At 42.8% G+C, this 27741-nt stretch overlaps 1 protein-coding gene across 1 annotated transcript in view; it reads left to right on the plus strand.

Annotated features, from left to right (window-relative positions):
- Positions 1–27741, plus strand: part of Dscam (DS cell adhesion molecule) — a 479658-nt gene that overhangs the window by 39087 nt on the left and 412830 nt on the right. Inside the window, exon 3 of the mRNA XM_028752551.1 lies at positions 835–981. Coding sequence (XP_028608384.1) covers positions 835–981 — 147 coding nt within the window. The remainder of the gene's footprint in view (positions 1–834; positions 982–27741) is intronic.

Here is a 27741-nt window from a genome sequence, read left to right on the forward strand (position 1 = left end):
TCTCTCTCTCTCTCTCTCTCTCTCTCTCTCTCTCTCTCTCTCTCTCTGTCTCTCTCTTTCCCTCCATCCCCCTTCCCCCCCTCGTGTGTGTGTGTGTGTATGTATGATGACATGGATAGGGGTAGGGAGAGAGTGGAGTGGAGTCTCCATGTTCATGTGCATGGGTACAGGAATGCACGTGTCATGGCATGCATGTGGAAGTCAGAGAGAACTGTGTGTCTGCTTCACTGTCCACCTTGCTTGAGATGAGTCTGGTCTCTTGTCACTGTACACATCAGGCTGTTAGGCCTGTAGCTTCCAGGGATCCTTCTGTTTCTACCTCCCATCTGTGCTTAGGAGCACCAGGACTATAGACGTGTGTCATTTTGGCTAGCTGTTCTGAGGACTTGAACTCGGGTCTTTACACTTGCAGAGTAAGCGTTTTACCCACTGTCATTTCCCCAGCTTGAATTTCTTAAGTTTTGTATTCATTTCCTTTTCTAACACTTATTCCTCCATCTTTGATGGACTAAGAGAAGCTAATCCCTAGAGCCCATCCCTCCTCCTCTGAGAGACTTATGTATTCCCTTTGCCTTCAGGTGCATTAAAGGTCCAGTTCAAGTCTCAGGTTAGACTCTTTCCTTTAGAGCAGGGTGCAGTGTATTGCTAATGAAGTGGATTTTTAATTAGGTCATGAAAGACAGATGAATATGTTTGCGGATTTCTTCCCAGTGTCTGTGCTATGCAATTGCTATCTGTGTGCCACGCCCCTGTTTGCATTAGAACAATATCTCTTTGGCCAGAATGATCTTATTTTCTGTGAGTCTTACCAAGAGTCCTCTCTCTGCCTTTCAGTTTTACGGGAGCCCTATACAGTCCGTGTGGAGGACCAGAAAACCATGAGAGGCAATGTTGCGGTGTTCAAGTGCATTATCCCCTCCTCGGTGGAGGCGTACGTCACTGTCGTCTCATGGGAGAAAGACACGGTTTCACTTGTCTCAGGTAGGCTGAGCGCCACTGTACATCGTGAGGCTGCTTAGAGGTAGGAATGGGCCTCCACTTCTGTGTGATATAAGGAAGGACACCTGGGGTGATTATATCAAAGGGTGAGTTTACCTTGGTTGACTCCATATTATTATTAAATATGCCTGGTGGCATGCTTATGGTGTGGTCACCATACCTGCTGGTATATAGTGGTCCCATCTCCACACTCAATGAGGAGTTGATTGATGAAGAGATGTTAGTCACATGTGCAATGCACATAGCCCCAACTTGAATGGGAAAATTGAGGTTTTATTTCTGCATTCAAAAGCAGGTAAGTTGACTACTGTGTCCCTGAGACACTTCATTGGTGCACAGTGTGTTGTGATATTGAGGTATGCTGATATTTTGGAACTGTGATATGGAAACAGTGTTGGTTTCTGTTCTGTGTTCTGCTGCTGGTCCTTGCAAATGCCATACTGCTGACCTTGAACTCACCGTTTCTACAGAGAATCTATGTTCTGATCAGAAGCATATGGTGGTATAGAATAACTTCTCATCCTGTATTGGGTATCTAGAAAATCCAGGCCAGCTCAGTCTGTTGGGAGATCACAGTATATCCACCACCACCAGTATTGATGTTGGCTTTTTGCCCTGTGCTCTAGACCTGAAAAGGCCACCTGGGTAAAATGATCAGGTTTCCTCTCTTGTGATTCCTTCCATGGTGACTTCTGGTGTCTTAAAATTGTGTTTCTTTGGGGAAATTTTCATGCATGGTGAGTTGTGATGTTCAGATAGCAACTTTGTTCTTGGTGGTCTCTGTGGACTAGGGCAAGAGGCTGCAGAAGTATGCACTTATGCACACATACATACACATATGCATATGTGCACATGTACACATACATACACTTTATGCATATAACACACGCACACATACACACACACACACACACACACACACATACACACATACACTCAGAGGTTCTGGTTCCAGAAGGCTTCCCACAAAGATCTCTGGGTTCAGGCCAAGGGGATCAAGTTCGAGTATGGAGGGGGAATTGTCTCTGCTGCCTCCACTCTGCTGTTGCCACCCAGTTGCTGAACCTGTAGCTCTGCTCTCAGCCAGTCAGTGAGAAGCTGGCTAGCTAACAAGGAGCATGGGAAGGGTCCTGAAGGCACTTGGGAAGAGCAGATCTCTTCCCAAGTGTTACAGTTTTTGCGACAGAAACTCTTGGACAACAGGATGATTCTCACACACCTTTACTTCTCCTGAATAGGGTTCTTATATACAGTTTTGGGGTGGGTTAGGGTCTGAAAGCAAGTAACTCCTATTAGCTTGGTCTGAGAGCTTGGAGATCCCTCATCTACATATAGGAGAGCTTGAGACACTGTTCCTACATGACTGATGGTCATAGACCCCTTTGTGGGACGGGCTGTGGAGGACTAAAGCTGAGTGAGAGGCACCAGGAGGCCCAGGAGTACCACCAAACTCCTACCATCCCTTTAGGGTCTCCGGGTTTCTAAACAGACTCAACTGGGTACCTCACTTCCTCTCACAGCCCACCACCCCTCCCACACACACATGCCATTCACTTTCTAGCTGTCCCTGGTAGCTGTGGCATCCTGTGTATTCAGAGACAATCAGCAGCTCAGCCCTTCATGAAGATGCCATGTTTTTGTTTCTGCTTCTTAATTACCTGGATGAAGTCTGTCACCTGTCACTTCATGTAAAGCAGCCACTTAAAAGACCCTAATGAAAATGAAGGTATGTCATCCTGAAAATACGTCAAAGAACTACAGGACAGACCAGTGGTTTTAGGTAGTTAGTTAGTTTGTTGATTAATTTTTATGCTGCCTTTTCTGTTGATTGGTTTTCTTTGCTGGGGATTGAGCACAGACCTCCCATGTGCTCGGTGACTATCCTGCCACACAGCTCCATCTCCAGGCCTTTTGTGATTTTCATTTTGAGAAGAACCTCTTTATGTTAATCCTGGGTAGCCTCGAATTTGCAATCCCCCCCTGCCTCAGTCTCTTGAGTAGCTGAGATGACAGGGTTTTGACATAAAGTCTGACTTTAGTAGTGACCTAGAGAGAAGATGAAACCCTCATGCCTCAGAGCATGGTAAGTTCTTGAGGCTATGCTGATCAATTGTATAATCTGTTATGATCTGAAAGATGCTGAGTTCCAGAAGTGAACATGATTGTGATATTGGGAATAAATGCTTGCTTGTGCACCTCTGTGTGGCTGCATTCATGGCTTTTACCTCTTCTCTTAGGGATCTACATGGCAAATGGGGGGATACTGAAGCAATTATTTACTTGCGAAGTGTTGAAGAAAGGGGTCTTCACATTGACATAGCTAAGCAGAGAGCATCCTGGGAGAGAACGGACTTCATGTGACATGACTAGGTGTTGTGTATCCTTGAAGGGAAAGGCTCTTCTCAGGAGGAGAATATTTAGAGCTATGTTCACTGTCACCCTCACTGTGAGGCCTGGATTGAAGGCTATTCCACCATCACATAGCAGCACATCCAGTTCAGGCCTCAACATCTTCCCTGGGAGAGGGAGAAGTTGACCATGTAGCACTTGGGAGTGACACATGTCATCTCTGTTCTTATGAAATTCATCATGGTAGTCACAAATTTAGTAACAAGGTCAGTGGGCCATGGGCCTGAAGGCAGAGAGGGCGAAGTACCATTGGAATGTTACCTTATGAAGGAATCCACCAATAAACAACCATTTGTTTATATGTCAGCCAGTTGGAGATAGACTCTAGTCATCCATCCTGAATCCAACAGACCTTTAATTAGGTTGATGGCCTCAAGGGTCAAGACCTGGGCTAAGCTCTGACAGCAAAGGTGAGAGGGAGTGAAGCTCTGTGACAGATCAACTGGTGTTTGTGGGCTCCTACAATGGGCCCACTGAGGAAACAAGGCCATGAAGTCACTGAAGGTGACAGAAACAGTATCCAGGGTGCTGCTGGGGGACATAGCCTTGAAGGCCTGGGGGCCACTTGAGTTCAGAGCAGTCAAAGTGCTTAGAGTATATGAGCAGCAAGTTTGTGCAAATGTGTGAGCCAGATGTTCTTTGGGAATCTTGACTAAGAAAATGGATATTTGTCTTCTACAAATGGGACAGGTTCTCCCCTTACATCTTCTTTGAGACAATGTCTCTTGTTGTTCACGACTGCTTTGCCTCTTACTCCAGGCTAGCTCCATGGATTCTCCTGTCTCTACCTCCCATCTCTCCATAGGAATGTTGGGATTACAGATACAGGTGTTTGTATCCTACTTTATGTAGGGATTGGAACTTGGGTCCTCACTCTTGGGGTGACAGTGATTTGGTCACTGAACATCTTCATCTCCCCAGCCCCACCAAATTGCTTTTCAATGAAGGAAAATTTAAATAATTGATGCATCTCTACAAGGGGCAACAGAATGATGGCTATCCCATAGCACACCACTTTTGTTTATTTGGGCTGAGAAAACCAGCAAGATGTAGCCGGACTGGTCCAAGGGACTCTGATGGGTTCGTCTCATTGAACTCGCTGCATATTGGGCTGTATGAAAACCAAATTCTCTTTGGTGTGGGGGACAGGAATGGGGATGGTGGAGGCTGGAGGTGGCCTGAGGCCCACTCAGGGACAGATTATGCTTCTTCCTATTCTTGAAGTTCCCAATATCCAGGACACGAATGAATTCATTTCTTTTGGATTATCTTTGCAAAGAATACTTTGGTAGCCTAAGGGTAGGACTCCTGTAGTTACCTCAAAGATCATAATGTTGGATGCTTCCATTGCTGTCAGTCACCACCCTCAGACCCTAGTGAAGTGCAGAGGGGACTTGAGCTCTGTGTACACAGAACAGTTCATATCACAAACCTGCATTCTTGTAAATATGGTGGACTCTGGCCCACTGTCTTCCTACATCACTGAGACGGGAACAGAGATTCATGGGGGCTGCATGTGTGATTCAATGTCTTTTTGTCATGCAGAGCAGCAAAAGCCTTTTGAATATTAATGTAACCCCATAATCATACAGCGGGTTGGCTATCAAAATGCATGGAGTCATTGCTGCTGCCAAGAACCCTAAGACACAATCCCAGAGAACAATGACCCTGTCTTCCTTTGTGAGGTTTGTTCATAGTGCCCATTGAGAATTTCCTCACATGTACGAAGGCGGTGATGGGAGGGTCTGGCACGCCATCTCTGTTTCTGCTGATAAAGTTGTGAGAGTCTCTCCAGGGGCTCAGGCACGCTAACTTCAAAGACGCAGCCAAAGGGGACCAGATTTGGAAAGTGGAAAAAGCAGACACTGTACAGTCCCTGCAGCAGCTGTCTCCCTCTGTAGTGTTCCCTAGTGAAAACCCTTCTTTAGAAATGACCCAAGAGTTTTTTCTGATAGGATCCATGAATACAGATCTAAAAGCTGATTCTCTTCCACCCACATTTGGGATGAAAGAGAGTGGTCTGCTGTTCATGTGGAATGAGAAAGGGCATAGACTAGTATTTTGCATCAAACTTTTGTGTAGGTCTTGGGACAAAACTGTGTCTGGATGTCATAAATAACCCAGGAGGTGACTCTGAGAAGCAACCCCTGTTGGCACACCTTGGGGATAGTTTCTGTCCTAAAGAGCTCAGAGAGAGTAGCACATGGATGGTCAGGGGAATGGGCAAAGGCTTCAGGTCACAGAAGAAGTTGCCTGGGGAAGTAGGGAAAGTTCTAGAAAATGATATTATCGTTGCATTTTAGAGAGGAAGGGAGACTAATTAAAATATAGGTAAAGTAGGAAAGGCTTCCATTCAGCATGTCTTATCAAGCTGTGCTGAGGGTAGCTTGGATACAATCCATTTTCACTGAAGGAGAGACACTGGATCAAGAGCTGTACCATGGTGAGGGTCTAGGGGTGTGCATGTATTGTGACTACATTTATAGACTTGGAAAAACAGCTCCCTTCTTGGCACTGAGAGTTTCATTTTACAGCCAGTGCTAAGTGTTTTCAGGGTAGTCTGCTACTTTACTGTTTGGGTAGTTATCCTGTTGGTAACCAGAGGGGGTAATGAGGTCACCATTCGGGTGATGTAAGGATGAAGCTGTCATTGGCAAACCTCATGTTTAGCTTCAAATATGCCAGGGAATCACTGTGTGAAAGAAGCATTGGAGAGGAACGTGCGGTTTTACCCATGTATGTTATCTAATTTCACTTACATTTACTTTTAGCAAACAGGAGCTTCATTCAAAACACAGAAAATGCAGGGTTCGATGCAGGGGCTGGAATCAGAAAGTTTGAGGGGGTATGGTGTGTGTGGCATGCTGGACCTGCTCCCCGAGAAAGCTCATGAGAAGAGAGGGCAGTACTTCCATTTGAAAGCCATTCATTACATTTAGCTAAGTCTGTTGCTCACTGAACTGGCTGTCTATGTTCCATCTCCCCAAGTATGAATGGAACCAGACCAGTTGTGATTCTACTCAGTTTCCTAAGGACCCTGAGTTGGGGCTATGTGTTGTCAGCAGCTGGGTTCAATGTCCTCAAACAAAAAAGAGGTCCAAAGACCCTGAGCAACAAAGCAGTATGCCATTTCAAGAGGAAGAACTGTAACCTTCATGCTGAAAGTTGTGCATTGCAGAGCAGATTCCCAAAGCACAGAAGCAGGAGCACAAGACACAGCCATGGTAGTGCTCTTATGAAAGAAAAAAGAACAGTGAGTGAGTAGATTTAGCCTGAACCAGGGACACCTCAGGCACCAGAGGTGTCTATCTGTGTATACACTTGTATGTTGTATTTGGTAAGTGTATGGCGTATGTGTGGGGAGATAGGTGCTGTGTGTGCCACTATGCTGTGTGTGTGAGAAGTACACAAATGTGCTATATGTGGCAACTGTGTGTAAAACTCAGCATCGGATTTTTGCAGCAGTCTCCCACACCTTCCTAACGACTGTTTAGTATTTCCAAGAGAAAATGGCTTTCAGTTGCAGCTCAGAGCACTAACTGGGGATGCAGGGACAGGTGTCTCTCTGGTTTTAGCTTCACTGTCCTCAAGTGGGCACTCATGACTTTACAGGCCCATCCATAATAAAGAACAGGAGGCTGAGAACTGAAGCTCTATGCTTATCTCCCTTCTTAATTTTGGCTTTCTGAGTTATTCCCTTTTCAGACATAATCTCCCAGGATACTCTATGCATTTGTCAAGGATCCCTAAGATCAGACCAGCTTTGGTCACTTGCTAGAATTCAGAGAGTCTCTAATACAGTTAGCTGCCACACCCATACTGAGACTATTACAAGGGAGAGACTCTGGGGAAGAGTCAGCAGAGAAAAGAAGCACAAGGCTCTGAGAGGATAGCCATACTGGACCTTCAGTTTCCTCCCCACAAAGCCACACAGGACAAACTAAATCCTAGGAGCAGAAATCTGTAACAAAGCTACAGTATGTACCACCAATGGGGGCAGGGTTTTATTGGCCACTGTTACCACTTGTATCATGATATAAACCTTGGCCACTGTTACCACTTGTATCATGACATAAACATTGGCCATTGTTACCACTTGTACTGCATGTGCTTCTGGAACACGTAGACTGTTGCCTGTAAGGTACTTGTTAAAACAGAAAAGCAAAGATAATTCAACAAGAGTTGTCAAAATGCAAAGGGTACAGAGGATGTTGAGGATGAATGACCGGGAACCCTGCTCCATGACACTAAAGCACCAGGATGGTATGAACTGGCAAAGTACATGATTTCTAAAACAAACACCCTTAGACTGACTTAAGTATTTCCTCAAATATAAATTAGATGGTAGAAGGTTAGCAACAAACTGGCATGAAAGGAAACAGATTATTTTGCTTTAACTCTCATGGGTGATTCGGAGTTCCGGTGCACAGGAATGTGTAGTGGTACCAATGGTGCTGTAGTTCTCCATGGCATCGCACGGATACATCAGCCTTTAGCAACACCTGCATTGCAATCCCATCAGGTACTAGTCTCACCATCCTACTTCACAGATAAGGAAACTGAGGCCCAGAGAGCTCATGTCTAAATAACATCACCACCTGAGTGACCTGCCTTTTATAATGGTAATGAGTCATAAGGTAAAGATTTATCAAAGCAAGAAAGGTATTTATAAGTATACGAACCAAGCTGGATTTAACTCCGTATATTTGGTGTATTTAGGATATTTAATTGTGTTTTGAAGGCAATGTGATTAATGTCTTTGGAAGTACGTTATGTAAGGAAAAAGCAAATATACAAAATTGCCTAAGCAAAGGTAATATATTTTTATTATTTAACATTTTATTGATATATGCTTATAAATTTTTCATGAAGTATAATAATTTAATCTGATAATCATTAGATTAATATTTAATGATGATCAAACCAGAGACATTTGCATACCCATCATCATATCTTATGTTGTTTTATTTTAATGTCTTCATTTAGTATTTGCTAACTTTAAACATATATTTAAGGAATTGTGCTCTTTTATCAACAGTTACCTTCTCTTATTCCTTCCCCCTTGTGTTAAGACCATTCTCAACAATAAGTCTTCTTTGTGTGTCTGTGTGTGTGTGTGTGTGTGTGTGTGTGTGTGTTTGCTTGCATGATCATGAAAGGGAGGTTATTTATTGAAGCATGAAGAAAATTTTTCCTCTTTTCAGACAGTCATAAGCTGCAAGTGGACTCTGAGAGAGGAGCCAGCTCTCATGAACCCTTCCCACATCCAGGATAAAATGTTGATTGATACAATCTGTACAAAACTTGTGCTGGATACCATAGCAGCCGTGAGGCCATCAGAGCAAAGGTCCTGTCCAGAGACAACATTTCATAACATTCTTCCTGTCCTCCAGATTTTGCATTCTTTCCCCTCCCCCCTCTTCTGGCATGTTTCCTGACCTTTGCTGTGGGTGATGTATATCTCTCACTTAGGTCCCAGTATTCAACAGTTGCTTATTTTCATCAGTTTGACCAAATATGAATCTGTGCATTAACTGTCCACCACATACTACAAGAAGTGTCTTAACCAAGGGGACAGTAGAATGAATAGAAGGACATATAAATAAATATATAGAAAGCTATTTGATAACATATCTAGTTAGTAAAACCATCATAGTATGAGCCTACATAGGGCCTTTAACATCCCCAGCCACAGGCTTTATACCATGACTCCCTCTTATGGAGCAGGCATCAAATCCAATGAGAAAATGGTTGGTCACCCCCATGGCAGGTGTGCCACTTTTGCTTTACAGGTTGCTATGACGTCATACAGGTTCCAGAGCTAGATAAGAAAGGTGATGGCTTTTCTCCATCAGGAGCATGAAAGGTAAATTTTAATTTCAAGGCAATCTCTAATTATTCCTTCCCCACCCCCAAAGATAATAATATATTGGTGCTGGATTCAAAGGATTATTTCAAATTTTTCTAATTATTCTCAATACTTGGAGAAATAAATTTTGGTTTTCTCTATTTTTTTCCAAAATATGACTCCACATCACCTCTCTAGAGTACCTTGGTTGACAAATCAAAGGCATCTTGGGATGTCACAGCTGTCACCTTCCTTCATGGGAAAAGGGATCACCTAATTGCCAGGATTTGTTTTCCTCAAAGTGAACACTGTCTGTTTTATTTTCCTGAAATGCTTTTTTTTTTATGTCTTACCCCTTTCAATTTTACACTGCAGCATGTATTAAGTCATAGAATAGAGAGCTTGCTTAGCATGCATGAAGCCCCAGGTTTGATTCCTAGAACTACATGAATTATGTATGGTGGCACATGCCAGCATTTGGGAGTAGAACAGGAGAATCAGGAGTTCAAGATCATCCTGGGATATAGAGTGAGTTGGAGCTAGCCTAAGATACTTGAGATTTTAACTCAAAGCACAGCCCAAGCCACAGGAACCTGGATACATACCAAGGTCTTAAGAGATGTATCATGGCATTGTTCCATGTAGTGGACCCATAGCCATGACTTCATGGCTTAGGCTGCACCTGTCACTCTATCTAAGCAATAGATGCCTCTGCATGCATGATATTTGCATGTAGATGCATGTCGTGTCACACTGTGATAGATATTTCACACCTAGTAATGATCATGGGTATTATAATTGTAGGATGTTGATGGAAGAACATAAGACCAAACTCTATGACCTGGAAAAGGTAGACAGGATAAGATCACATGGTAAAAGAAGTAAAGGGAACAGGTGTGTGACCAGTGGGATGCCCGTGAGCTCCACTGAGGATGGAGATGGTCTCAGAGTATCCTCCCAACTAACTGCAGGACCATGCTTGAGCTGGAATGTTGTGTGAAGATGGGGAGCTATCCAGAAGGTCCAAGTCACCTAAGCTTTGCGTTCAGAGCAGGGCACATCCAGGGCCACGGTGTATGTTTCTCTTCTTGTCATTGTATTTTACTTAAAATTATTTCATGACCTTAATGTAACCACATGGTATGGGTATGACAGCATTATAATGATCACTTTTCATGAACCACATGATCTATTTACCAAGGGCGTAAGTGTGATAGAGATGTACCAGACCCAGTGCATTTAGTGTTGGTAAGCCTCCTGTACTGAGAGGACCACAGAAACTAGTGGTTTGAAAGCTTTAAAAGTTCAGTGAAAGCCACATGCAGCTTATCGAGTGGCTTTTGAAATAGACTTATAACTCAGAGCTTGCTTCAACATCAAATGTTTATATTATACTTTGATACAAATAGAATGCTGTGCCTATGTATTCAAATGTTTTTGTAATGTTTCTGGAAGGAGAATATGTGCACATGTGAATGGGCACATGTATATACATGTGTGTGGTGTATACATGCATGTTCATGTATGCATGACACTCATGTATATATACATAGGGTACTCATAGTCTCTGTCCATTGTAGGTGCTGTAACATATTACTCTGGACTGGTTATTATAAAGAATAGGAATTGTTTCTTATAGTCTTAGAGAATCTAAGATCAAGGTGCTGGGTAGTTTTACCTAGCAAGGCGCCCTCTTGATCACAGTTGTCTTCTTGTTTCTTTGTAGGATATGAAGGGGAAGGGGCCCCTCTGAAGTCCTTTCATGAGGACTCTAATTAGGTATTCATGATCAAATCCTTTTCCCCGGGTTCTACCTCTGTTTAGGTCTCATCTTAAGGATTTGGAAGCACATAGATGAATTGACATTTACTCTGTGATAGATGGAAGCTTTCTTAGGTGAATGTTTTTTGAGTTTGCTTTGTATGAGGGATGCATAGGCAAGTAATGAGTTTGACGGAACGGTGGCTTGTTAAAAAAGCAACAAGCAACCAAATGTCATGACTCTTCGGCTTTCTGTGCTTCTCTTCTGCTGGGCCACCCCTTGGCATTACCCCCTCTTCACTCCTGAATAGACTGTGCAGAGATTCATGCTCCGGGAACCCTTGCATTAAGAGGGCAAATGCATCCTTTTGTTTTCAGCTAAACTGCCTGTGAGCCTTCCTGGCTCTTTTCATTTCTCTTGCTCTTGATTTTTGCTCATTTTCTGCAGTGTTCCTTTGTCCTTCTGTGACTACAGTATCTCTTGTGACGATTGTTTTTATACCAGGAAAAGAAAGGGTTTTATGAAGAGTCTTCACGGAGTCATTTTCAGACCACAGGTAATATTAGGAGAGGAAAGAGCACTGTGCACCCCCATGCCTTAATTAGATGGTGACATTTTCAGTTCTCAGCACTGCTATTCCTTTGAATTGAAACCCTATCATTGAAAAAGCCAAATGAACTTGAAATTGAGCAGGGCCATTTTCCAGAAGGGAACATAGCCAGGCCAGCTTCCTTGGTGGAGTGCCAGGGGACTCGCGGACCAGGTTTGCATGATGTGTCTCTGCTGTGATGGTTTCCAAGTGAGGAAGGTTCTTTAAACAGCACTGTCCAAGATTCAAGATTTGCAAGATACCTGTTTTTATATTCTCACTAAAAATAATGGAACACTGAAGAAAGTGTGTCCCAGCCTTGCAGGTCGTTTTTACATCATCTACAAGGAATTCCTGGATGTGTTAGTAATATTATATTTGCCACTAAGTCAGGAAAAATAAGTGTTGTGTGTATACACTACATACATATACAAAACACACATACAAACACACATGCATACATATATAAACACACAAAAACACACATAGTATATACATATAAAAATGCACAAACATGCACACATAAACATACATACATACATATATACATGTAAACACATATATAACACATACATAAACACACATAAATGCATATACTACACACATAATGCATATACCAGACACACATACTTACATACTAACACATATACATAGATACAACACACACATGACTTATGTACATCATCTTACTACTATAGGACTGAAGGACAGCAGGCTTAGTTTATTTCTAGCCATCATATGTAACCAGCATTTAAACATCAAAGAAAACACAGTAATTTAAATGCACACTTACCTGTGATTTACATTTGAGTCTTTGTATCTCTCAGATCCCTTCTGGGCAGATTTAGATGGGACAGAAACTAGGAATGAGAGGCATGTATTGGAAATCAATGACAAGAATGTGGTAAGTGGCCCTGGGAAATGAAGGAAAAACCACAAGAAAAGAGAAACACATGGGTTCTGCACATCTGCTCCACCTCGTGCACCCGTAATCCTATCAGACAGCTGCATGATTAATTCAAAGAGGTATTGATTTATTTTCTCTTGTGGACTCTAGCCTGCTGACCTGGCTTTACCGACAGGCCAATGCGGATGAGACACATGAGTATGTGCAATCATGTTAGCCTGTGCAGTGAGGGACAAGCATTCGACACCAAGCATGTATCAACAGTGACTGAACACTGAACAAATAAATACCCACCAACACCTTCCAAAGCCATACCATAAAATGATGTCGAAGGGCCTTCCTGAAAGCAGCAGCAGCAGTGGCAGGAAGCAGTTAGTAAAGGTGCAGTGTGTATGTGTGTGTGTCTATGTGTTCATGCATGTGTATATATATATATATATATATATATATATATATATATATATATATATGTCTCTGTGTCTCATAGATATCCATGTTTGTGTTCACATATGTGTGTGTATGTATTTGTGTTTCTGTGTTTCTCTGTGTGTCTGTATGCATGTCTGTGTTCATGTATGTGTGTGTCTGTCTGTATGTCTATGTGTTCATGAATGTATGGTTATATATTCACATGTGCGTGGATGTGTAGATGGGAAGCCAACCTCAGGTGCTTTTCCTCATAGCACTGTACATCTTCTCTTCTCCTTTTGAGACTAGGTCTTTCTCTGCTCTGAGCTTACTAAGAGGGCTAGGCTGGCTTGCCATCAAGCCCCAGGGATCCAGTTGTCTCTGCCTCCCCAGTTTTGGAGTTGAAAATTCATGCCACCAGACCTGGTGTTTTTATGGCCAGCACCTTACAAATGAAGCTGTCTCCCCCAGACACAGAGATTTGCTTGTAGTTGAGTCCATTGAGTAACAATGGGGAGCACTCACTAGTAGCTGGCAGATAGAGGGTAAATAGTGCTTTATTCTAGCCTCACTATTCTTTAATGTTTCTGAAATCTCCTAAATGATGAGCTGAAGGAACCCTGAGTGACAAGTCCTCACTGTGTTTGAACTTCCAGAGTCTGGTTAACACAAACAGTTGGCACACCACCAGTCTGGGACTGGGCAGCTTATGAGTGCCAATTGTTAAAAACTGAAAATGAATTAAATGAAGGTTTGCTTTTATGCTAGTTAGGAATGCTGAAATTCTAGAAAATAAAGGGTTGCTTTTCTAAGATGAGCCACAATTAAATTAAAAATAATCATCTTTGATCATAGTGATGGCTTTTGTTTAAAGGCATTTGTCACCAAGCCTGACAACAGAGTTCTATCCTTGGGACCCAAATGCAAGCTGTTTTCTGATCTCCACATATATGCCGTAGCATGTGAATGCCCATTACAACAGTCTACTGCTTTAATCATAGGTGGACAGGTAAGGGGACGGGGACATCCCAGGTAGAGCCTGACACACAAGAATCAAAGCTTGGCTTAGAATGTGCATATGTCGTTTATGCAGAGCCTATGCAGCCTGATTATATTTTAGTCAGATCATACTCACAAGCAAAAAAGTTCTGTGATTTTCCCCCAGCATGATTTGGGCAGTAACTTGTATTAGGCAAGAACTAACAGAATTATTGGCTCATGTACTAAATGTTTTTGGCATGGGTACCTGCAGGTCTAGTAGCATCAAGGGATTCCAGAGACCCTTCCAGGGAAGGGAGCTTAGAGAAACACCCCTTTGGGTTGCTGATGGCCTCAGTACCCTTTGGTTTCCATTGGATAACTGGGGCTTCAGCAGCAGATCCATGCCTAAAGGGGATAGTTCTCCTCTATGGTCTCTGAGATAGGCTGCATCACACCTCTGTCTAGTAACTAAGTGAACCCTGTCTATTCAAAAGAATTCTACCTAATATCTATTATTCAACCATACATGTAGCAGGAGAGAATAGATGGGGCTAGAGATTCTTAGTGGCAGTAATCTTTTGTAAAGATTTATTTTATTTTATGTGTATGAATGTTTTGGCTGCATGCATGCCTGTGCACTATATAAGTGCCTGGTACCTTCAGCGTTCCGAAGAGAGCATCACATCCTCTGGAACAGGAATTACAGATGATTGTGAACTATCATGTAGGTGCTAGAAACCGAACTTAGGTTCTCTGGAAGAGCAGCTGCTGATCTTAACCGTTGAACCATCTCTCTGAACTCAAGCAACAATAATTTTGATAACAGACAGACCACACACACAGGGGGTGGCACAAAATACAATGTAATAAAAAACATTTCTTTTAAAGATTCCAGGATTAAACCTTTCAAAGAGCCAATGAGAACCTTGACAGCTTGAGTCCATTATATGTATTCCAGCAGACTATATATGGTACCTATACCAAGCAAGAGCTTGAAGTTAGCCTGGATTCTGTAGTGAGTTCCAGGTTAATGTAGACTACAGAGTGAGACCTTTTCTCAAGTCAAAACAAAACAAAACATAGAAAAGTCAGATTTCTTACTAACCTAAAGAAGATACTTTAAATGAATGTAAACTTTGAGTTTTAATTAGAAAATCTTTCCAGTAGAGATGCTGTCTCTACTCTCCTCCTAGTCTAGACCAAGCTAACAGGTTTTCAGTGACTGTTGTTATCATTGTTGAATTAATACATCTCTAACAAAAAGAAAAGGGAGGCTGGGAATGGCTCAACAGGTAAAGTACTCCCTCCAACAGGATGAGTTTGAATCCCCAAACTCTCTCATAAAGTTAAATATGTTGTACAAAGGATAATCACCCCAATGTTTCTATGGGGATGTGGAAGGCTGAGGCAGGAGAATTCCTGAAAGCTTGCTGCCCAGCTAGCCTGTTGTGAAGTGCAGAAAAACAACAGAAGTCTGCTTAGCTGTCTCCAGCAGGGGGGATTTAGAACTGATACCTGTGTGCCTCTGACACACACATCCACTTTGTGGAATGTGCTCTCCTGTGTGCTTGTTCTCTCTCTCTCTCTCTCTCTCTCTCTCTCTCTCTCTCTCTCTCTCTCATTAATTGATTAATTAATAGAAAGAGACAGATAAAAGAATTAAAATGCTCACTAAGTCCAGAGTACATGCCAATGCTTATGTTGTATTTTGTCACATTTATTAATTTTCTTTTCATAAATAATACTAACAGAAGTAAAATCCCACTGACATTTCTATGTTGTTTGGGAGTATGTATAGGATATATTTGTGAACCTGGAAGCTATGGAGTGATTTATTGGTATGTTTCTTTAAATGTATATGGATGATATTTTATGTGCTTAAGAGTAACCTTAGGAGGCTTATTAATCCTTTCAAATCAAAGCTGCTCAACTTTGCTCTAAAAACCACAAAGCAAAATGTCCTACTTTTTTAGAACCTCAGGGCCTAGGGCTGGGACCTTGTTGGAGAGAGGGGCCATAGTAACCCAAGCTAAGAGGGTCTGCAGGGAGGCAGGACTGCAACAAGTTGGTGCTGCCTTGGGTTCTTTCTTTGATTTCTTGGGTTCAGCTTTGATTTTCTTTCTTTGACCATGCTGGTTACTAAGGCCATTTCCGTGCAAGTATATACTATACTTCGAGCCGATCCTGGCATCCTGGTCACTCCTTTCTTCACACCCCCTCCCTTCTGCTCTTCCCTTCTGCTTTCATGGCATCTGTACACATATGCATTTACAAATCTATATAAAATCTATGACCCACAGATGAGAGACATGGCATCTCTCTGGAACTGACATAATCCAGGTATCGTGATTGGCTCTCAGTGGCCACCTTTTCCTGTCAGTGACCTGACATCAGTTTGGGGAGTTTCACTGCATTTCTGGTTTTGTTGGTTGTTTGGAGTCACAGGAATTTCATTTTCTAGCTCTTCGACTACCAAGGATAGATGTATCCTTGGTCAGCAGACAATACTTAGTCTCAGCTCTAAGCCAACGTTAGGAGCTCTGAGTCGCTCTGGTTTCTTGGACTTTAGCCAGGTCTGCCTCTGTCTTCACACTGCCGTGTGCATGTTTTCCATGCTCCTCCAGAGACACTGACTATCAAGAACAGCATTTCTGAAATAGAATTTGGACCTTTGGTTCTGATTGAAACCAACTGGGACCCCACAGAGTTCCTTGTTTCTATAGGCTCACTCTTCTGTGAAGGGTAACCAAGAGAACACTTTGTTATTGCTGATGTGCCTTTGGGTGTTGGGATTGCAGATGAAAGACTGAAGCTGTGTGCTACCATTTCTGCTGAGACAGTATGAATCCAGACATTCTATGGCCTACTGTTGGCATCCTCAGTTGCTGTTTATCAGTGAGCCATGTGTTTGTTCTCTCTCTCTCTCTCTCTCTCTCTCTCTCTCTCTCTCTCTCTCTTCCTTTCTCCTTGATCCCTTTGGTCATTTCTTCAAAATTGAAGGAAGTCAGCCAGGTGAAGCACTAAGGACTCAAGTTTTGAAGCAGTTTTTGTGGCTGAATTCTGCCTCTCATTGAGCATGTGACCTTTGATTCAGGCAACATCCATGGAGGGAGGGTTCATCATTGCACCTACCTCCTACAGTGCTACAAAGTCACAAACCAAAGATGGAGGAGATGAACTCAGTACCCAGTCAGTTGTTCAGAGAGGGAGCTGCTTCTATAATCACTGGTTTCAGATCACACAATGTGGGGTTGGCTGGTCTCTTTAGAGCAATGGATTTGGTCTTAATCTATTTTCATTGTTGTTAAGGTTTCCAATGCATCCTGATTTTCTATTAACTATAAATTGTGGGAGGGTCATCTGCCTAAACATAGCATCCACTGTGTTCCATCCTTGATTTAAGTGTGGAGTGAAGGCTTTGTAGTCAACATAGCCATTCTATGGTTAAACCCTCAAGTACAGCCAAATATGAGCTCTTGGCATAGATAGAAAGACAAGCTAAAGGGGAGTTGTCGCCAGAGTCTCAAATTCATGAATAGCACATCAGCCTTGAACCAGAGCTTACCAAGGTCTCTCTGAAAGTAGGGGAGAACAGTGTCCTAGGCTGTGGTTATGACTACTTCTCTGGTAGAAAATCACAGCTGCACTATAACCTAATTACCCCAATTTTACCGAAGGATTAGAAACATGTTTATAATTTTGTCTCTGCACATTGGCAGACCCAATGGATCATTCTGTTCATATGCTGGTGAAGCACAGATTCTTGGGAATTTCAGATGGTTATTTTTCTTCTCCAAGACACACTTTGCACCTCCAGTGATTACTGAAGGGGCTTAAATACTTCCCATTCAGCCTCCTGTTTTCAGAGTAGACAGTGTGCTTGTAGTCTTGGCAGCCTTCTCAGCCAGGGAGTGTAAATCTGTACTGTCGTTAGGGCTAATGTCTTAAACTGGTGACTTTAGCTAACCATTTATTCTGAAGTTGAATATCACGGTTGATTACAGGGTCATAATAAGATCCTTCCTCTGATTGGGACTTTCAGTTTTCTTGGTAAATAAAGCCTCTCTGGATGCATTTGTATTTTTTCTTCTCCTACCTTACCTTCTCTATGCAAACTGTGGGAATCTCCAGGGGGCTGTTGTCTCCTTGTTCTGCTTCAGACTTGAAAGTAGTCTTCAAATGCAGACATATTTTACAGATTGGCAATTTTGCTATAATTAAGTTTCATGAATATGAAAATTCTCAAGAAATTCCCACGATGCCCCATGATGTGAGGATGAGGGTTTAATGGGAGAATTCTTTTTTGCCTCACTGTGACCCTGAGCACAGGAGTGTGGCTCAGGTAAAACATGATGCAAAGTCTTCTAAAACCCAAATCCTATATTATTTCAGTCTTAGATATAGGATGCATTAGACTAAAGGGCTTGGGGAAGGGAAGGAGGGTTAGTGTGAGACTCAGAACAGCAAGCAAACTCTACACACCAGGAAATGGCACACACCCAGCCCTCTTCTTTAGGTTTCTTTCTTCTGTACTTAGGTTCATCATGAAAATAAATAGAATGATTTATTTTCTTTCTCTTGTTCCCTTTAAAACCTCTGCATTTACCACACAGTTGGGTTAACAACCAAGCATTGCTTCAAAAATTTCCAAGGAAAGCCTCATGGGCCCCATTTGTCTCCACAAAAGAGCATCTTCTGAACTGGGCATTGCTGGTCACTTATTTCCATTATATTTTATTTGATTTATAAATAAGCAATTATTTAAAGTTGAACACACACACATATATTATATATTATATATCTTATACATAATATATAACATGTATATTATATTACATATAATATATCTAAATATATATTCAGAATAGAGACATGTCTGTGGATGTGGGTGTGGGTGTGGGTGTGGGTATGGGTATAGATATATAGATACAGATGATATAGATATAGGTATATCTACAATTCTAGCCACTCCAGCCTCTCATCCTCCAATTTCCAGGTGTCTACCTCTTACCCTTAGTGCATACCCAGTTGTTAGCTGTCTGTCCTTCCAGAAACACTGTGTGTAAAAGACACTTAAGTCTACATCACTTTGTGTCAGGGGTACTCACAGCATCACAGACCTCCCTGTGAAGCCCCTAGCTACCTGACACATTGTAGCAACCAACTCATTGTGCACAGGAACTAACTGCTACATTGTAGCAACCATCTCATTGTGCATGAGAGCTAATGGCCACATTGTAACAACCATCTCATTGTGCACCGAGTGGTGGGGAGCTAACTGCTACACTGTAGCAACCATCTCATTGTTCCATCAATGTTATTCAGGAAAATGTTGCATGTACTGCTTTGGGGTAAGACCCCAGAGATGGGGTTATGCACTGAGTTACTTGTTTTTATTTATTATGAAGATGACTTGGGTAATTAGTTCAACAGATAATTGCATCTTAAGTGGAGACTGCTGATGTAGTCCTTAGGCCAACTCAAATGGAGCTTGTAGAGATGGAAGATTATGCAGAATAACCTGGCCCACAAACAACTGCTGCTCCTGACTTGCAGGCTCCAAGCTCTGTCTCTCAATCAGGCTAAGCTCATTAGACCACAATGGCGGAAAGATAAGTCAAACCATGAGGACTGTAGACAGCCCACTACCAATGCCAGGCTGTACCTAGTGGCTCAGCCCCTCAGATAGACAAAAGGTTGTGTTTTAAAGATTTGAAATGACTTTAAAATTATGTAAATTTAGAATCTCCTTCAAGCATTGGTTTTAGGCTTCTGGGTGTTTTTGGATAGACATGTAGTTAAAGTCCCTCTTGAATAAATGAGTTTTTGTAGTTGACACTGCTCAGTGAACAAATGACTACAATTCCACCTTTGATCTATCTGAGGTAAAACAGAATAAAATCGGACACATTTTGACTCCCCATCCTTACTTAAAATGAGAAGATGGGGTCTATTCTTTTGCTCTCTCTCTCTCTCTCTCTCTCTCTCTCTCTCTCTCTCTCTCTCTCTGTGTGTGTGTGTGTGTGTGTGTGTGTGTGTGTGTAAGTCACAGGTTGATGCTAGATAGCTTTCCTTAATGTTGAGTGTTTTCAATTTCTGCCTCTCCCTCCCCCCTGAGACAGGACCTCTAGCTGAATGAGGAGCCCATGAATTTTTACATGGTAGTCAATGAACTCCAGGTATTCTCCTGTCTCTACACCTGGAACAGTGGTGCTAGGTTATAGACCCGGCTTTTCTTTCTTTTTTTCTTTTTCATTTTTAAACAATGCATGTGTCCTCATGCTTGTGTGACAGCCACTTACAGTCAGAACTGTTTCCCAGCCTCCTCGTTAATTTCTATGTCTTACCCCTCCCCCACTCAACTGGCTGACAAGACTTAGCATGACCATTTTACCCATGTGTCACATGTAATTAACTCAGCCCTTGGAACTGCCACCATCAAAGGCAGCTCTGAAGAGAGATGAGATTATTGAAATGCATTGTCTACAGGAAGAAACTTTCATGAATATAATGTAGAATTGTGCTGTGCGAAGGCAGAAGCAAGTTGTGTGTGATTCTTTAAGCAGAGAAAGGGGCTTGGGAGAAGGCTCAGCAGTTAAAATGTTCACCGATGTAAACAAGAGGACCAGAGTTCAGCTTTCCAGATCCCACATAAATGCTGGGTGGGTGTTGTGGTTGACCTGTAATTTTAGCCCTGCAAGGCAGTGGCAGGGAGCCCTATAGCAAACTGGTTTTCCACAGTAGGCCAGGCTGGCTGGCCAGTGAGTACCACAGATTTGCCTGTCTTATTCGTGGTGCTGGGATTTCAACAAACATGCAGCAATGTAGACCCTTGTGCGCACATGAGCACACACACACACACACACACACACACACCTCTTTAAATGTGGATTTAACAAGACCCTGTATCTAACAAGACTCTGCTTTGTAGTTTTGTTGTGTATTCTCTTGATAGTCGATATGTTCTGTAAAGAAAAATAGAGGACATTACAATCCTGGGAGTATTGTGATGCTTAGAGGACCAATGGTGTATGTTTTTACAAACAATACAGATAATATTGTATCTTTGTGTAACTCAGTTAATTTGTAATATACACCTCAGTACACCAGGTGGCAGAATGTTAACTTCATTGAGTTTGTGGTGATCCCTCAGTCAATTCAGGGATGGATTGCTGATCTCAAAAACCTCCCACACCTTGTTTGGAAGTTTCAGTTGTATACAGAAGTCTCAGTTGGCACTAGCCTGAGCCCAGTGAAGTGACCAGCCCTCTCTCTATGATCCTAGTCTGCACCACCAATGGGAAGTATGTTGGTTAGCTTTCTGAGACAAGCAACTTAGAGAAAAGGCCTATTTGGGCTCAAGGTCTTAGAGGCCTCAGCCCATGACTGACTGGTCTGTTGCCGCTCAGTCTGTGGCCAGGAAGCACATAGTAGGAGAGCAGATAGAATTCTTCTGGAGACTGGAAAGGGGAAGTTAAGTAGAAGGGGAAAGGGTCCCTCTGCCTAGACTGAGAGCACATTCCTACTGAACTTCCCCCACCTCCCAACACACACACACACATACAAACACACACGCATACGAATACGCATATGCATATGCATACACATACAAGGCTTTTCAGCCTCTGAGCAGCTTCACTTTAGGGACCAGATGTTCATACCTAGGCCTTTGAAAAACATTTATGATCCACACTATAGCAGGAACTCATGTAAGAAAGTCAGAATTTGTTAGGAGTCACGAGGTCACCCAAAGCTTGACAGTCTGATGGGGGAGTTACAGAACCCAGAGAATCTCTTCTGTACCTGAAGCTTATTACAGTAAAGGGCCTCATATTAAAATCTACAGAAGAAAAGAGACATTGTGCGAGCCCAGGAAACTTCTCTTTCCTTGTGACCAAACACCAGACCAAAATAAACAGGCAAGAGAAGGTTTTTTGCCCTCACAGCTTAAGAAACAACATCTGGTAATATCATGGCAGAGAAAGCAGGCAGCAGAGCAGGATGCTGGTCTGGCAAGCTGTGTCCACAGTCAGGAAGCAGAGAGTGGACAGGAAGTAAAACCAGGTTGTAATACCTCAAGGCCTGGTCCCAGTGACCCAGAAAGTCCTACAGTAAGGCTCCACCACCATAAAGGGTCAGCAGTCTCCAAAACTGTGTCACCAACAAAGTATTCACATACTTCACGTTTAAACCACAAAAGCTTCTGCTTGCCTCTGCTTTGAAGTTGGAATACATCCCCCTCTTTCTCCTCCTCCTCCTCCCCATCCCTCTACCCCTCCCCCTCTCCTCCTCCTCCTCCCCCTCCCCCTCCTTTCTCCCCCCTCTCTTCCTCCTCCTTTCCCTCCTCTTCTGCCCCCTCCCCATCCTCCTCCTCCATCTCCCCTCCTCCTCCTTCTCCTCCTCCTCCTCCTCCTCCCCGTCCCTCTACTCCTCTCCCTCTCTTCTCCCCCCCTCCCCCTCCCCTCCTCCTCTTCTCTCTCCTCCTTCTCCTCCTGATAGATACACACATTGCTGCTGAAGACAGGGACACCCCTGGGCAATGTTGTCATTGTATAACTCTTATAGATAAGACTTACTTAAGCCATAGCTATGAGATTATGTGGTGATGTCATCTTATAGGATCACCATCTTCCACATGGTCCAGCTACAGAGGGAAATATGCCTCATAGCACACAACTGCACATAGGAAACTCTATGCCAAGTCTGCTGTTCCTGTTTTTATCAGGAGTCAGTGACACAGATATGTGGTGCTCATTTGACTGACCTCAATTTCCCTGTCGCAGCATCTTTAAACCTGACCTATTAGAGCAATGGTTTTCAACCTTCCTAATGCTGTGACTTTTTAATAGAGTTCCTCAAGTTGTGGTGATTCCCACCCATAAAATTACTTCATTGCTACTTTATAACTATAACATTGCTACTGTTATGACTTATAATGTAAATATTTGATATGCAGGATATCTGATCTATGACTCCCAAAGGAGTTTCAACTCACATGGCCCAGGAGCCCAGAAGAACAAATAAGGACTATTTCTAACCTCCTCAGCATAGCCCCTTGTTCCAAAGACACACGTGGGTATTACAAAGGATGGAAGTCCCTTGAGCATGGCTGTATTCCTTAGCATGTGCAAGGGTCAGACATCCTGCCTGGTAAGTTAACCCTTTCCTTCACATGAGCAAAGACTCACTGACTCTCAGGTAATCATAAAGCCATATGTGGTTGCATTATGTCTGCTTTTATCAGATGAGGTTGCTATGGGAATAACCCATTCACAGGGTCACATATAGAGCCCTGTCATCAGCTCACAGGCTTGTCCTGTCTGAGTGGGCAAAACTGTCTTGGATAGAATATGCTGTCAGTCTGGAGCCTATTGCTCATCCCATCAGCAACATGTCTAGGAGGATATCAGTTTAGGTATCTGAAGCTCCAATCCTGACGCACAGTGTGGAGAGATAAACCAGGTGGTAAAGTGCTCGCCCTAGAAGCCTAAGAATATAAGTTCGATCTCTAGAACTCACAGAGAAAGAGGTGGGGGGGGGGTGAGAGAGAGAGAGAGAAAGAGAGAGAAAACATGAACATAACGGCTAGGGAAGCTAAAACAGGCTGGTCTCAGGCTCACTTGAAAACCCATCTATCTAGCCTGCCAAGCTCCAGACCAGAGAGATACTGAAAAATCAAGGATAGCAGGTGAGAATGACATCCAACATTGCTTTCTAATATCCACACATATGCACACGTGTGCGCACACACACACACAAATGAACACACATGCACACACATACATGAATACACACACATGCATGAACAGGCATATGCACATACACACATGAACACACATACACACATGCATGAACACACATGTACACACACATGAATACACATGAGTGCACACATGTGCACACAGATATGAACACACGAATACACAGCCTGGTACACGCATAAATGCACACATGAGCACACACACATGCACACACACCCTGACATATGTCTAAAGACATGATTAAATCTCCAATGTTTTCCACCAAGGAAAGAATGACATTAATAGGGTCTTATGGCTAGAGGAAGCAATGGTTAGACCTGCAAACAGTAGCAGAATGAGATGCCTCCCCTTGTCCCTTACTAAGCAGGAAAACTTTTGCATCTTCTGGGAGGGGTGTGAAGCCTTTAGGACTTTTTCAGGTAAATCATTCCTGAAACAGTATTTCAAATGCATAAAAATGGCTGCAATGCAGGTTCACCTGAGACCAGTCACCAGCAGAGGGAGTTTGGCTTTGTTGCATTTGACTCAAGCCAACACAATACATCTTCCCCAAAATGTTTCTAACAAAACAGAACCAACATCTTTCTTGGATCATCAGCCAACAGTGTGTGTTGTAAAATAAAAGTAGTATGTATTGTACTAGTTTTCAGTGTGCTAGAGCTTTGTGTGTTAAATGACCAGATGCCACAGTGCTTCGGCTTGTGGAAGCAGGTGAACTGCATTAGCAAGTAATGGGGGCAGGGATGGAAATCACTGCTGGGATAATTCGGATGGGATGTAAACAAATATTTAGAATATGTATTCGTCTCAGATAAGTTAGTCAACAGTTCTTAAATCAACTCAAAAAGGCATTTTGAGACTAGGGAGATGGTTCAGTAGGTCAAAGTACTTGCTATTCATGCATGAAGGCCAGAGGTTGGATCCCCAGGACCCACGTAAAAGGCCAACCGTGGTGGAGCACACACACAACCATAGCATTGGAGCAGGAGGAAAGGAGTGGAGACAGATTTCTCAGGCTTTGCTGGTTACAAGCCAAGCTGAAAAGTTGTGAGTTCAGGCTCCATGAGAGACCCTGTCTCAAAGAAATATGGTGGAAAGCAGTGGAAGACAATAGTAATGCCATTCTCTGGCCTTTGAGGGCATGCACACAGGTACAGTTACCCTTCTCACATGTACATATTTACCTCTACCACACACAGGGGACTTAAAGCTTGCAGGATACTGAAAGAGAACATGCTAACTAGAACCACATACTAAATTTCTACCATTTGTAAAGGTTTAATTGGCTTCTGTATTCACAACTGTGCTCCACAATTAGCCTGAATACTGTCAATGAGGCTGTTTGGAGGCAGTTTGTGTACCAGAAACAAATGGCTCAAGCTGCAAGTCCTAGCAGCACCCTACACTGACTCTCAGGCCTAGTGTCATCACAGGTCAGATCCAAGCTGCATCTGAATTGGACAGCAGGTCAACCTGAAACATCCATTGCCTGGAACTTGTACAGTTCCTACAGGAAGCCTGGCTTACCCACTCTCCAGCCATCCCTTCCCCAACTTTCTCTTGAAGGACATGAGGATAGATCCTAGCTTGGCCAAGACATGAGTGTTCCCAGGCATTTGCAACAAAGGAAAGGTCTCACTGGCCATTTCTAAAGGGCATGCAGAGCCCCAGGATTAGTAATTGGCTAAGCACTTGGATTTTTGTACGTGAATACAGAATCAGAGGGAAGGACTTAAATGCTGAATCAGGTATTAAACAAGTTTCTCTGTCATTTTCACACATTATACTCCCTTGGGAGTATGGGTAGAACAGAATCTATTGAGTCTTTGACTTGACTTAAAGGAAAATCATTTTTATGTCAAAATATGTATGTATAGCTCCCCTTCTCTTCCTTTTCCTCATTGTCCTGAGGGATATACTCTCTTGCATGCATGATGTTAACTCATTTTCTGCCTCAGAACCAATATTATTATCTCTCCCTTCTGTATGTAACACACTCTGCATGTGTGACACTTTGAACGTGGAAGACACATGGGCAGATCATTCAAGAGCATCTGGAGGCTTAGAAGCAGCTGGTGATGTCTTCTTTCTTATGTGGATATGTGGTGTCCCATAAACAAGCCACATTTTTAAAAATTAAAGTTGTGAAGTCCAGGAGCTTGTGCCTTGTGTAATGTAAGGTGGCTGCCAGCTGCTGACATTTATGGTGACTTTTGAAGGTGCGAAGTTTCAGAAAGAATCTTTGAATGGATAAGATTTAGATTGTCAGCAAGTTTACCTACTCTAGAAAATCTGTCTTTTAGCTGTGCTACAGTTGTTAGGTCTCTCATTAGCAATTTTATCACCATACATGAGGAACTGGACTGTGACCTACAGCTCATGTATAGATTTCAGAGAGATCTCCAAAATTACTTAATAACAACAAAAACTTGCATGAGTTTGTCTGCCACACATTACATTTTGCTTTGTGTCCTTAACCTGAAACTGAAATCTTTCTGAAATGTTTGTAACTTGTAATTAGCTATTCATAGGCAGAAGATTCCAAAATACTGCAAAGACCAGAACACAGATTTGAGGCTGGAGAGAAGGCTATGTGGTTAATAGCACAGATGGCATCTGAAGGTGACCCTGTTCTTCTGGGACTAGAAGGGGAATTACAGACAAGGTAGAGTAGTGTTCTCTGGCCTCAGAACTCACACTCCCATTAGACTGGGCTGTCAGTCCCACTGAAATCCAATACAACTTCTCTTCTTTTCATATTGACTGTGTTTTCCATTTTATCCCATAATCCTGTGCCCTCAACCCTTTCCTGCATGGCTTAGACCCAGCCTTTCTCTTTGTAGGTAAGAAATAGCACCCAAAGGGTTATGCTGATTTTCAGGATAATTATTCTGAAGGCCTTATGATTTACCTATCAGCCTTTCCTTCTTTCACAATATGTATGAAGAAAGGGGTGTTAATTTAGTACAGGTTTTGATGTTTCAAGGGTATAATGCCCACATTGCTCAGTCCTGGTGAGGGCCTTATGTCAGATGATGGAAACAAAGAGGTGATCTCCTCTCCACACAGGAAGCAGTAGCAGCTGGGCCATGCTTGTTGTTTCCATGACAGTCTTTGTTACCAAACTTGATGGAGCTATGAGGCTTTTAACCTCAGAATCAGTACATTTGCTGACCTGAGGTGAAATTCTGTTGCATTGAAAGTCTTCTGTCTTCTGGTTGGAAGATTCTAGAACTTTTCTTCTAAGGACTTGTAGATGTTGTTACCTGCGCAAGTACATAGGTGAACATCACTGATTTCCAACACAAGCTCACAAGATGGTGAAAAGAGATAGTCTTTGTAAGCTGTGGCCTCTACCTGAAATGAAAGAAAGCTGACTAGACAAAGCTCCGTTGGTTAAAACCATTCAAGTTCTGAGGAGTTTCTCTCGTGTGTGTGTGTGTGTGTCTGCTATGTACTTGTGACTTGTGTTTGTTTGCTGGGGTCTATGGTATGTGTGTGTGCTCTGTAGTATATATATATATATATATATATATATATATATATATATATATATATATGTGTGTGTGTGTGTGTGTGTGTGTGTGTGTGTATGTGTGTGTATACACACTGCTCTGTGTGATATGTATGTAATGTCTTCTATTATCAGGGAGGAAGTTGGGCTGGAGAAGGGAGACCCCTGGACACCCTACCAGCCCTTCTCAGTTGGTGTAGACTAAAGTTCAGACTACAGGGACAGAGTGGATTCTGGAATAGATATAAGCGTGTGAGGCAATCTCCCTTCTGTACCAGGTGCTTCTCTGGGCTCCCTTAGCAACGGGCTTCATAGGGCAGCCCCTCTCCCACCTTCTACTCATCTGCCCATCAATCACTGGGAAGCCGTTAGCTGAGCTGACTTGCCTAATGGCTTTCTACTGTATGCTTTTCAGTTTAACTTTCATGGTGCAGCTGTACAGAAATGAAGACAGGAAGACACAAGCCCCTCCCCCTCGAGCTATGTGAGCAGTGCAGGCACAGGGAGGTTTATGGCAGCATAGGTGACAAGGAGAAGAGAGAATCAGATCTGAAGTCCCCTTG

Source organism: Grammomys surdaster, unplaced genomic scaffold (assembly GCF_004785775.1).
Source record: "Grammomys surdaster isolate TR1022 unplaced genomic scaffold, NIH_TR_1.0 125925, whole genome shotgun sequence".
Taxonomy (NCBI): Eukaryota; Metazoa; Chordata; class Mammalia; order Rodentia; family Muridae; genus Grammomys; species Grammomys surdaster.